General features: G+C 40.4%; 1 protein-coding gene across 1 annotated transcript in view; it reads left to right on the top strand.

The window, feature by feature from the left end:
* The window catches only part of LOC138965433 (globin-like), a 63,818-nt gene that overhangs the window by 39,136 nt on the left and 11,279 nt on the right, over positions 1-13,403 (top strand). The window contains exon 2 of the mRNA XM_070337594.1: positions 4,372-4,524. Within this exon, the coding sequence (XP_070193695.1) occupies positions 4,372-4,524 (153 nt within the window). The remainder of the gene's footprint in view (positions 1-4,371; positions 4,525-13,403) is intronic.

Genomic DNA, 13,403 nt, shown 5'->3' with positions numbered 1-13,403 from the left:
ATAAAACATATTTATGTTTTTGGAATCAGGAAATGATGTAAAATAAGATGAACGTAAATTTGGATCGTGTTATAAAAAAAAATTATTACAATTTTCAGATTTTTAATGACCAAAGTCATTAATTAATTTTTAAGCCACCAAGCTGAAATGCAATACCGAAGTCCGGTCTTCGTCGAAGGCTGCCGTACAAAAATTTCAATCAATTTGATTGAAAAATGAGGGTGTGACAGTGCCGCCTCAACTTTTACAAAAAGCCGGATATGACGTCATCAAAAGTGTTTATCAAAAAAAAGAAAAAAACATCCGGGGATATCATTCCCAGAAACTCTCATGTCAAATTTCATAAAGATCGGTCTAGTAGTTTGGTCTGAATCGCTCTACACACACACACGCACAGACAGACACACACACATACACCACGACCCTCGTCTCCTTTCCCCCTCTATGTAAAAATGGGAGAAACAAACAAAAAATGCAGACAACAGAAAAAGTGAGTTGTAATTGCATCTTTTTCAGGTAAGAGGAATGCAGACGGTTCATTTTTTAAAACATCATGTCAAGAGAAAATGCTGATAATGCTGCTGCAGTGGTCGCCGCTTAATAAAGCCACTTCTGGACCGACGAAAAACGGCTTTAATAAGCGGCGGATTTATTAACCGGCGGTCCAGGAATACGTCATTTTCGAAAGAAACAAAAAATCTTCTCTTTTGTTTACGTCACTCAGTCACTTTCTTTCGTCATTTACACTTGTTTGAATCTAAACAAAACTTCACGAAGGATGTTGAACTTTTGTTTTAATTATGTACATGTACGGGTACTTTGATCACTTCGGTACATCAATAATTTCACTGTCACCGTCACGAATCAATACTTCGTGATACGCGTGAGCGTGGACATAAATAGGCCTATGACTTGAGCGATTACAAGAACAAGATATGTGAGTTTTAGTCGCAAACTACGTGATTTCTCTGAGAAAACTGGCTTTAATAAGCGGCGGGTTGGGTTTATTAACCGGCTTTTTCTAATACATAAGATATAGTGATAAATCCGGACCGTCTGAAATCGGCTTTTATAAGCGGCTGGCTCTATTAACCGCGGTTTTATTAAGCGGCGTCCACTGTAATGTTAAGATAAAAGGCTGCTGCTGCTAATGATGATGATGAGACCTGTGTTTCGAGCCTTTAACTGGTTCCTCTTTTATTAAAAAATCATCTTCACGTCACCTGCAATGAACGTGATCATCTCGAGCTAACGTTACGAATTTATATCAATTTCCCTTTTTATTTTATTTTGTTTTTACCTAAATTAATTAAAATTAAAAAAATAAACAGTGTGGTGTTATTTAAGCACAGTGGCCTACTGTTGGAACTAGGTGCTATGATAAAGTCATGTGCAGGTGATGTAGAGGTTACATGCCGAGTCTCAGTGATTATTAAAAATAATGGTCGAAGTTGGCGGATCATGAAAAATGCGAGCTTCAGCGAGCTTTTTCATGACCGCGAACTGAGACCATTATTTTTAATAATCACTGAGACGAGGTGTGTAACCTCTTTATTCCTCCTTTCTTCAGTTATTCAAAGAAAACAGGAGTTTTTGTGCGAAAGTTTGATCGAATCCGAATCACTCAACCAGTCAACCTGCGCAGGCGATCGATTAATGCGCGGTTGTATAGTTCCGTGCAAATCATTCCATTATGTTAACACTTCTTGTCAGTTTCCCTGTTTTAGACTAAAATCAAGTACACAGATATGCTGTTATTCTGCTGTGGCGGTAAAGGCAGATATTGTGTGTTCTGTTTATGTTTTAGTATCGCATAGGATAATGTTCTTTCGTCAAATGGGACTAGCAGACGAACTTTTGCACCCGTGTTCCAACGTTAATTACTGTATGAAGTTCCGTTTTCTGGGGAAAATAGTGTATGAAACCGCTTTATGTTGTTTAAATTGATGAGATGTGTGCATTTGGTTGCGTGTGATCTGTTTATAAAATGAAATATTGTTGAAAACTGACCGTCGGATTGCAGTCAGTGTTGTCGAAGAAACTGCGTTAAAAGAAGGGGAACTACTCTTGTCGGCTAGAGTATGAGTTACTTGCCTTGGGAATTTGCTTGTGATGAACGGTTTGTGCACGGCAGATCTAGATTCAGAAAACAACCTAACTCATGGATTTTATATGGAGATTCATGTGTTCAGGCCTGTAGTTGTTAATTTAAATGCGGTATGTTTGTATTGTTTGCTCCAGAGATGTATATTTCGTACGTATAGAGCGTTCGGAACTTTTCAGTCGCAAAAGTAGTACCAAAACAGAACAGCTTCTCAACCCATTGCACTATCGAGGATTCAGGCTGTTGCTGGCTCGTTATTTGTTTGGTTGCTGGGTCATTATGTAGAGGTTACATGCCGAGTCTCAGTGATTATTAAAAATAATGGTCGAAGTTGGCGGATAATGAAAAATGCGAGCTTCAGCGAGCTTTTTCATGACCGCGAACTGAGACCATTATTTTTAATAATCACTGAGACGAGGTGTGTAACCTCTTTATTCCTCCTTTCTTCAGTTATTCAAAGAAAACAGGAGTTTTTGTGCGAAAGTTTGATCGAATCCGAATCACTCAACCAGTCAACCTGCGCAGGCGATCGATTAATGCGCGGTTGTATAGTTCCGTGCAAATCATTCCATTCTGTTAACACTTCTTGTCAGTTTCCCTGTTTTAGACTAAAATCAAGTACACAGATATGCTGTTATTCTGCTGTGGCGGTAAAGGCAGATATTGTGTGTTCTGTTTATGTTTTAGTATAGTTTAGGATAATGTTCTTTCGTCAAATGGGACTAGCAGACGAACTTTTGCACCCGTGTTCCAACGTTAATTACTGTATGAAGTTCAGTTTTCTGGGGAAAATAGTGTATGAAACCGCTTTATGTTGTTTAAATTGATGAGATGTGTGCATTTGGTTGCGTGTGATCTGTTTATAAAATGAAATATTGTTGAAAACTGACCGTCGGATTGCAATCAGTGTTGTCGAAGAAACTGCGTTAAAAGAAGGGGAACTACTCTTGTCGGCTAGAGTATGAGTTACTTGCCTTGGGAATTTGCTTGTGATGAACGGTGTGTGCACGGCAGATCTAGATTCAGAAAACAACCTAACTCACGGATTTTATATGGAGATTCATGTGTTCAGGCCTGTAGTTGTTAATTTAAATGCGGTATGTGTGTATTGTTTGCTCCAGAGATGTATATTTCGTACGTATAGAGCGTTCGGAACTTTTCAGTCGCAAAAGTAGTACCAAAACAGAACAGCTTCTCAACCCATTGCACTATCGAGGATTCAGGCTGTTGCTGGCTCGTTATTTGTTTGGTTGCTGGGTCATTAGCGAAAAATAACTAGCTCTACAAGTTTACAGATGTAAAGAAGCAGAGGGGGGAATAACGAAAAATAACTAGCTCTACAAGTTTACAGAGGTAAAGAAGCAGAGGGGGGAATAACTAGGGTTATGCATTTATTACATTTGTGTGTCTAATCCGGGCCCTTGTTTCTCGTAGATTAAAAAACCAAGCCAAAACAACCCTGACAACACAAGAAAAGTTGATGTAGTGGTTCAAGTAGTGCAAAAAGCCTGTCCGTTGTGCGTTGAGACATCTTGCCCTAATTAGTTTCTTTGGGCAAAACCGTCGTGTGCACACCCCATGGCTATATAAATAAATGTCACAACTTGACGACTTGACAAAACGCGCAATAAACACTGAAGTAAGTTATGCCTGCAACATGCGCACATTCTCGCTGTCAGTTTGTCTGTCTGTCTGTTTCTCTGTCTCTCTCTCTGTCTCTCTCTCTTTCTCTCCTTTAGTACACACCGACATGCACACAATAACAATAATGTAAGCACACGCGCGCGCACCCACACACACGCACAGGAACGCCCTCCCCCCCAACACACACAAACACACACACATAAACACTCACATAAAAACACACACAAACACACACACAAACACACAAACACACACACACACATACACGCGCGTACACACACACACACACACACACACACACACACGTATACACACACACACACACACACACAAACACACAAACACACACACACACACACACACACACACACGTGCGCGGAGTAGGTCTGGACGGACTGAGCGTAGATCGAATTTGGTTCAGTTTAATATAATTCAACTCGATAAAAATGTGTTTGTATATATAACTTAATATAGATGAGTTTTATGGTGGTTTCCGCCGAGAGGTGGAGTAAGACGGATTCAGGGAGACAAGTGTGTCAATTATAATCTTATATTATTCAATGATATTCCCATTCAAATAATTGTATCTATCAATTGACTAATTTGTATACATTTTGTTTCAGTGGTTCCCGCCTAGAGATGGAGAACAAGGAAATGGGTGAGACGGAGCGTGACCCCGTGACGGGTCTGAGTGCAAAGGACCGTGACGCCATCAGGACCAGCTGGGCAATGGTCAACAAAGACGCTCAGGCCAACGGTACCGCCCTCATGATCAGGTCAGTGTGATACTGTGTGTGTGTGTGATTGTGTGTGCTTGTGTGTGTGTATATGTGTGTGCGTGCGTGTGTGTATGTATGGGTGCGCATGTGTGTGTGTGTGTGTGTGTGTGTGTGTGTGCGTGCGTGCGTGTGTGCGTGCGTGCATGTGTGTGTGTGTTGGTCCATGGTCAACAAGGACGCTCAGGTCAACAGTTCTGCCCTGATGATCAGATCAGTGTACCGTTTACCACGTGCATCACACAATGTAAAGGCGTAGACAGACCTGGTAAGTCCTGTTTTACATTTGGAATATTCTCAAACAAACTTCAGAAAAATGAGCGTACTCCAGACAGCATTTGAACATCCATGCTTCAAACATGCTTCACACGCATCCGTCGCACCGTTAATTAAGTTTACCAATAAATGTAAAACAAATGCTTCTTTCAATGTTTACTGACAGAAACTGTAATCATGTGTCAAAATACTGCATCGGCTTCGGGATGCGCTTGTAAAGAAAAGTAGTCCAGGATTTGTTCTCGTCGTATATTTGTCCAATGATCGTACTGCTTGTATTTTAGACAATCATGCGTACAAAATACGGCGAAATCGTATGGCTTCCCAGGTCTGCAACGGTAGACCTTTCCATGCAAACGATTCGGCTTATCGTTTTCAATCTTCCCAGGTTTTTACAAGGGATAAAACCGTCCCGCGTTTTGGACACATACAAAATATGGACTACTCTCTGTGTACAAGGGATAAAACCGTCCCGCGTTTTGGACACTTACAAAATATGGACTACTCTCTGTGTACAAGGGATAAAACCGTCCCGCGTTTTGGACACATACAAAATATGGACTACTCTCTGTGTACAAGGGATAAAACCGTCCCGCGTTTTGGACACATACAAAATATGGACTACTCTCTGTGTACAAGGGATAAAACCGTCCCGCGTTTTGGACACATACAAAATATGGACTACTCTCTGTGTACAAGGGATAAAACCGTCCCGCGTTTTGGACACTTACAAAATATGGACTACTCTCTCAGTGTACAAGGGATAAAACCGTCCCGCGTTTTGGACACATACAAAATATGGACTACTCTCTGTGTACAAGGGATAAAACCGTCCCGCGTTTTGGACACATACAAAATATGGACTACTCTCTGTGTACAAGGGATAAAACCGTCCCGCGTTTTGGACACATACAAAATATGGACTACACTCTGTGCACAGTATGATAAAACCGTCCCGCGTTTTGGACACATACAAAATATGGACTACACTCTGTGCACAGTATGATAAAACCGTCCCGCGTTTTGGACACATACAAAATATGGACTACACTCTGTGCACAGTATGATAAAACCGTCCCCCGTTTTGGACACATACAAAATATGGACTACTCTCTGTGCACACTGGGAAAGTTTTGCCAATTTTTCACCGGAAGTAGTCACGATGTATGCCGGTTATGTGTCCCAGCGGAGGGATGATATGATGTCATCCCATGTCAGTAATAGCCCTGACAGATTTGAAACAGTCAGCAAAACTATTTTCACGGGGGAGACTGTGCCTTTTCAAAAGAATGGAACCCAAAGAGATGTGTGGACTTACGGCGAAGTCCAAGGTGTGAACAATCTTCTCGGCGTGTACTTAGTCTCAAACTGCTAAATCATCTTCAGACAACCTCACGTCACTGCGTTACGATGTTTTAGATTTTTTTTTTTTTTAGAAATTCCTTATGCTATCAAATGACCAAGCGCTCTGTATGCATACGACATGAGTAATGGAGTAAGCGAGAGTTATACGGAACCTTTCTCCTGGCACCTGAGAGAATAACAAGCATTGAAATGAACAAACAACTTTCGACCTCAATGCTTGTTATTCTCTCAGGTGCCAGGAGAAAGGTTCCGTATAACTCTCGCTTACTCCATTACACATGTCGTATGCATACAGAGGGCTTACTTCCCTTTGGTTATTTGATATCGTAACAACGCTCTGCCTCATTTCGTTTAAGATTCCTTATGCTGTTTTGCGATAATCTGAGGTGATTTTCTACATTGCTGTCAGTATCATTTGGGGACTTTCAGCCTTCTTTGTACCTCTTTAGGTCTTGAATTTCTGTCGAATAATTGTTTTACTTGCCGTCCCTTTTAGATTCATTCCTTCATTTTTTCTCTCCAGTGTTGTTCCTTCTTGAATGTATAGTGTGTCCTTTGTTCAACGCTGTTGTCTTTGAGCTTTGGCCTTATTTTTTCGGACATTTATTTTTTTCATTATAATCATTTACCCTTGCATTTTTCATGTTGTCTCTGAAGCCTTTTATCTTTTGATCATAGATCTCTTAAGCTTATAGCTCTCGTCACTTTAGTTCCCATTCTCAATTCAATATCGGCGAGCTTCACTTATCCCGTCACAAAGTTTTGACAGAAATGTCATATGAGCGATATGTCTTTACAGTGTTCAAGTAATAGGAGAGTAGGGCAAGGGCTCCTAACATGGACCACTTTTTGTTTCATGCTGATAACTAGCTTGTTTTCTTGTGAAGAAGTTTCATTTTGTGTTTGGTAGTCCTTCTCTCTTAGGTTAACCGTTAGGCCTAATTAGAGTGAAATAGCTTTGATAGACATTCAGCAAAAAATAAATACAGAAAAGAATCACAAATGGTCCATATTAGGAGCCTGGGCGCCTAATATGGACCAGTGAAGCGGCCTTAACGAATCACTGTAAAAAGGCCCCTATAGGGGAAGGGCTCCTAATATGGACCACTTTTTGTTTCATGCTAATAACTAGCTTGTTTTCTTGCGAAGAAGTTTCATTTTGTGTTTGGTAGTCCTTCTCTCTTAAGTGAACCGTTAGGCCTAATTAGAGTGAAATAGCTTTGATAGACATTCAGCAAAAATTAAATACAGAAAAAATCACATGGTCCATATTATAGGCGCCCAGGCTCCTAATATGGACCAGTGAAGCGGCCTTCGCGAATCACTGTCAAAAGCCCCCTATACTTCAAAATAACGATACAACTTATTGTGCATGTCAGACTAATTCAAATATGCTTTAGATTTATCTGTTTCGGGTTGATGAGAGCATTATTTGAAGCACACCAGGAAACTAAAGAAGCATATCAAAAACAGAGTGAAAATAAGTGAAATTATCAACTTCCACAAAAAGAAGACAATTTGATATATTTTTTTGAAAGCTCGAGGGCTAGTTATAGGTTATTTTCAGCAAGCTTCTTAATGAATTAATGAAAATAGCCTTTAGCTTTTATTTTCTTCGATTTGTTGAAGGTGGTCTATATTAGGGGACTCACACATACTTTGAGATTTTGCTATTATTTTTTGTTTGCAGTAGAAACGCGGGGTCAAAACTGCTAAAATGTAACAAATACGGTCTTAGCTGTCATATATAGCAATTTTTGTGTAATAAAAGCTTTGGCTGTGGACAGAAACGAGTCCGTTTTAGGCGTCAAATTTAGAGTGAACGCTGCCAAAAGTGATGACGTCATATCCGGCTTTTCGTGAAAGTTGAGGCGGCACTGTCACGCCTTCATTTTTCAACCAAATTGGTTCAAATTTTGGTCAAGTCATCTTCGACGAAGCCCGGGGTTCGGTATTGCATTTCAGCTTGGTGGCTTAAAAATTAATTAATGACTTTGGTCATTAAAAATCGGAAAATTGTAAAAAAAAATAAAAATTTATAAAACGATCCAAATTTACGTTTATCTTATTCTCCATCATTTGCTGATTCCAAAAACATATAAATATGTTATATTCCGATTAAAAACAAGCTCTGAAAATTAAATATATAAAAATTATTATCAAAATTAAATTGTCCAAATCAATTTAAAAACACTTTCATCTTATTCCTTGTCGGTTCCTGATTCCAAAAACATATAGATATGATATGTTTGGATTAAAAACACGCTCAGAAAGTTAAAACAAAGAGAGGTACAGAAAAGCGTGCTATCCTTCTTAGCGCAACTACTACCCCGCTCTTCTTGTCAATTTCACTGCCTTTGCCATGAGCGGTGGACTGACGATGCTACGAGTATACGGTCTTGCTGAAAAATGGCAGCTACTTGACTAAATATTGTATTTTCGCCTTACGCGACTTGTTGTTGTTACATTTAGTCAAGTTATGACTAAATGTTTTAACATAGAGGGGGGAATCGAGACGAGGGTCGTGGTGTATGTGTGTGTGTGTGTGTACGTGCGTGCGTGTAGAGCGATTCAGACCATACTGGACCGATCTTTATGAAATTTGACATGAGAGTTCCTGGGTATGATATCCTCAGACGTTTTTTCATTTTTTTGATAAATGTCTTTGATGACGTCATATCCGGCTTTTCGTGAAAGTTGAGGCGGCACTGTCACGCTCTCATTTTTCAACCAAATTGGTTGAAATTTTGGTCAAGTAATCTCCGACTAAGCCCGGACTTCGGTATTGCATTTCAGCTTGGTGGCTTAAAAATTAATTTATGACTTTGGTCATTAAAAATCTGAAAATTGTAAAAAAAAAATTTTTTTTATAAAACGATCCAAATTTACGTTCATCTTATTCTTTATCATTTGCTGATTCCAAAAACATATAAATATGTTATATTTGGATTAAAAACAAGCTCTGAAAATTAAATATATAAAAATTATTATCAAAATTAAATTTTCCAAATCAATTTAAAAACACTTTCATCTTATTCCTTGTCGGTTCCTGATTCCAAAAACATATAGATATGATATCTTTGGATTAAAAACACGCTCAGAAAGTTAAAACGAAGAGAGGTACAGAAAAGCGTGCTATCCTTCTCAGCGCAAGTACTACCCCGCTCTTCTTGTCAATTTCACTGCCTTTGCCGTGCGCGGTGGACTGACGATGCTACGAGTATACGGTCTTGCTGCGTTGCATTGCGTTCAGTTGCATTCTGTGAGTTCGACAGCTACTTGACTAAATGTTGTATTTTCGCCTTACGCGACTTGTTTCTTTTGTCGACAGTGTATCTCCATCGAATGTGGCAAACCTGAACTTTGTCTGTCAGGCAAACGTGAACCAGTTTCAATCTCCACCTCAGTTATATAGGCTTTATATGCAGCTTGGCCTTTCAGTGAGATAACTTTTAGACGGCGCCATCACTATGGGCGGTTTATTTATCCCTCACTCACCACTTTGCTGCTGTGCTAGCCAAAGCAGACAAGCCGTATCTCGACGGCAATTCCTTCTCCCCCATCTCGCCCCTGACGTCTTCGCGGCCTTTAAACGGCCATTACGCGTTAGGCAATGACGTCATTAGAAGGGACGTTATCGGTCGGTTGTGTGCGGTGCTGACGGAGAAAAGGCGGTGTGGTGAGAGGATGCCAGGTGGGTTTTTTGCAAAAAACATGACATTTAAACTGTGCATCGGAGATTTTGATGGACTGTCTGTGTGCACTGGCCGTGGGCCGCGCCGTGCAAAAGAGAAATTGAAACGAAGATACCGATTAGACAAGCGGAAGAAAGAAAGAACGAAATAAAGAAATAAAGCAGAAGAGATCGATATTTGAGTGTGTACGCCCATCAAGTTCGAAAGATAAACTGAAGAGACGGGAACAACGCACGAACAAAACTACGGAAGACATACCAAATAGACAACCTAAAGTGCAAGGAGAAAGAAAGAACAAAAATAAAAGAAAGAAATGAATTAGAAAAATAGTGGCAGTGTTGACGCCTTTTCTCGCTCCTCACACTACGAGAACGAATGATGACCACCAGCCCTTACTCCCACCCACCCCTACCCCTCTTCTTGCCACCTCCTCCTCACCCTAAAACAACTTATGTACACGTAAAAACAACAGCTTTCAAGCGACTACCACTGTTCAGCCAGCTGGAAACACGTAAGAAGCTTTTGTTGTCTTATGCTACTGCGAGTTTCACAATAATGTCACGGTTGGATTACTGTTGGGTCGTTGAACGGTAGTTGGTCCCGCGTTTCTTGAAATCGTTGAAGTGACACTGTTGGGGAGAGAGGGAGGAGGGGGGGGGGGGGGCGTGCATGAGGAGATAAGTAAATCTTGTGTTTCTGGGAGGCTGCTCACTAAAGAGAGGCGGTATCCATGCCCCACCCCCGTGTCAAAACCGTGGCACGTAACAGATCTCGACGACTCTGCCAGAAGTGCAGGTGGCTGATTACACCTAAACACGTACCTGGGTAGCGTGATTCTGTTGCTGCTAGCTCTCCACCGGGAGGAAGCGACCCCAATGTCTCAGGAATGGGACAATAGAATGCAGGATGTACCCATAAAACGTCACCCACTAAAATGTTAATGGCTCCTTAATTTATTTAGCGAAGTACTTCATATTTGGCGTATATTGAGTGGAAATATGGGATGATAAGTTCAGAAAGTTTCAAATTCTTATGTTAAACGGTTTTTTTCTTTCTGAATGGCCTTGGATACAAAAGCCATCCTCAGACAATAGATGAGTTGAAACAGCAACTACAGGCAGTGTGGAGGGTCAGTCAAGGGACCCCCTGTTATGAAGGAAAGTAAGTCTCGACAGATCTAAACATGGGACATGAAGGTAACTTTAAGTGAGGTGAGACAGAATATGAAAACTCCGACAGGAGTAGAAGACATACGCGAGATTCCGCAGTGCGGAGTGAAGAATCGCCTGGCTGCTCAGAGGCGGAGAATATCTTTACCTGGGGTGCCTGAGAACATTGCTTGGCATGTGTCGATGACTATCGGGGTGTTTATCTCCACGGGCGATAATTGTCGTCTTAGTGAGGCCGCCTGAAATAGCCAGTTACAAAATTTAGGTATTCACTTAGTCCAACCCGGTGGCAAGCCGAGAGGGATTCGCGAAACGAGAGTCTACGACGAAAGACGATGGTTTAAACAAAAATTTATTAAAATTTAGTATCATGACATATGTACAATATTTGACAGTGAGGATCCGTAGTCAAGCATAAAGCTTATGTAAGCGAATCCATTGGAAAACATAAAAGAAGTAAACACGATGGCGGACACAATCAAAACACAAAATTTAAGAATATTTATGCAAGCAGAAAAGCAAATACTATTCCTTTTAGAGGAAGCTAGAACTAAGTTATTTGGATAAAAAATAAACAAGTCGCGTAAGGCGAAAATACAATATTTAGTCAAGTAGCTGTCGAACTCACAGAATGAAACTGAACGCAGCAAGACCGTATACTCGTAGCATCGTCACTCCACCGCCCGTGGCAAAGGCAGTGCCCGTGGAATTGACAAGAAGAGCGGGGTATTCGTTGCGCTAAGAAGGATAGCACGCTTTTCTGTACCTCTCTTCGTTTTAACTTTCTGAGCGTGTTTTTAATCCAAACATATCATATCTATATATTTTTGGAATCAGGAACCGACAAGGAATACGATGAAAGTGTTTTTAAATTGATTTCGAAAAAAAAAATTTGATAATAATTTTTATATATTTAATTTTCAGAGCTTGTTTTTAATCCAAATATAACATATTGATATGTTTTTGGAATCAGCAAATGATGGAGAATAAGATAAACGTAAATTTGGATCGTTTTATAAATTTTTATTTTTTTTTACAATTTTCAGATTTTTAATGACCAAAGTCATTAATTAATTTTTAAGCCACCAAGCTGAAATGCAATACCGAACCCCGGGCTTCGTCGAAGAGTACTTGACCAAAATTTCAACCAATTTGGTTGAAAAATGAGGGCGTGACAGTGCCGCCTCAACTTTCACGAAAAGCCGGATATGACGTCATCAAAGACATTTATCAAAAAAATGAAAAAAACGTTCGGGGATTTCATACCCAGGAACTCTCATGTCAAATTTCATAAAGATCGGTCCAGTAGTTTAGTCTGAATCGCTCTACACACACACACACACACACAGACACACACACAGACACACACACACACGCACACACGCACATACACCACGACCCTCGTTTCGATTCCCCCTCGATGTTAAAATATTTAGTCAAAACTTGACTAAATATAAAAAAGACACAGCAGTAACCAGGATAGGTTATTAAGCTTATTAAGTTATTCGGTCAAACTCGGTGGCAAAACGAATAGAAATTCGTGGAGCATTAGCCTATGCCTATTTAATAATTATGACTGTTGCTTACAATATGACTGCAGGTATTAGCTATTCACTGCAACTCAGTGGCAGCCCAAAAAGAATTCGCGAAACAGCAGTGTATGGACTCTTAGATACAGACTATTGCTCACTATATGACGCAAGAAATCAGCCATCCAATCAAACTCGATGGCAAACCACGAGGAATTCGCGAAATGTGTCTGACTATTGAATAAAGACTATTTGTTACGTTAGGGCTATTGAATAAAAACTATTTGTTACCTTAGGGCTATTGAATAAAGACTATTTGTTACCTTAGGGCTATTGAATAAAGACTATTTGTTACCTTAGGGCTATTGAATAAAGACTATTTGTTACCTTAGGACTATTGTTTTAGGAATGAAATATGCAGTGACAATCGAGACATCTGCAGTTCAACATCCGCGCAGACTATTTCCATAAAACTAAAGTGTAGTTTTGAAGCTTGGAGTAAACAAAAAAACACAATTCTGCAGCCTCATTTTACTTTTTGTGTGCCATCAGAGCTCTATCGTGATGCACACATACACACACGCGCACATACGCACGCATGCACGTACGCACACAATGACACGTACCACACACACGCACGCAAGTACGCACGCACGCTCACAACATACACACACATGCACGCGCGCAATGACACGTACGCACGCACACACGCACACTCACACACACACACACACACTGACACCTACGCACGCACAAAACCACTCCCTTCTCTGTCTGTCTCTGTCTCTCATCCCCAAACCCTCACTTACCCGTCCCCTTTACAATCATTCCGAAAACAGTTCTCG

The sequence above is a fragment of the Littorina saxatilis genome, linkage group LG4, assembly GCF_037325665.1.
Source record: "Littorina saxatilis isolate snail1 linkage group LG4, US_GU_Lsax_2.0, whole genome shotgun sequence".
Classification (NCBI taxonomy): domain Eukaryota; kingdom Metazoa; phylum Mollusca; class Gastropoda; order Littorinimorpha; family Littorinidae; genus Littorina; species Littorina saxatilis.
This window is presented reverse-complemented; position numbering and strand designations above follow the sequence as displayed.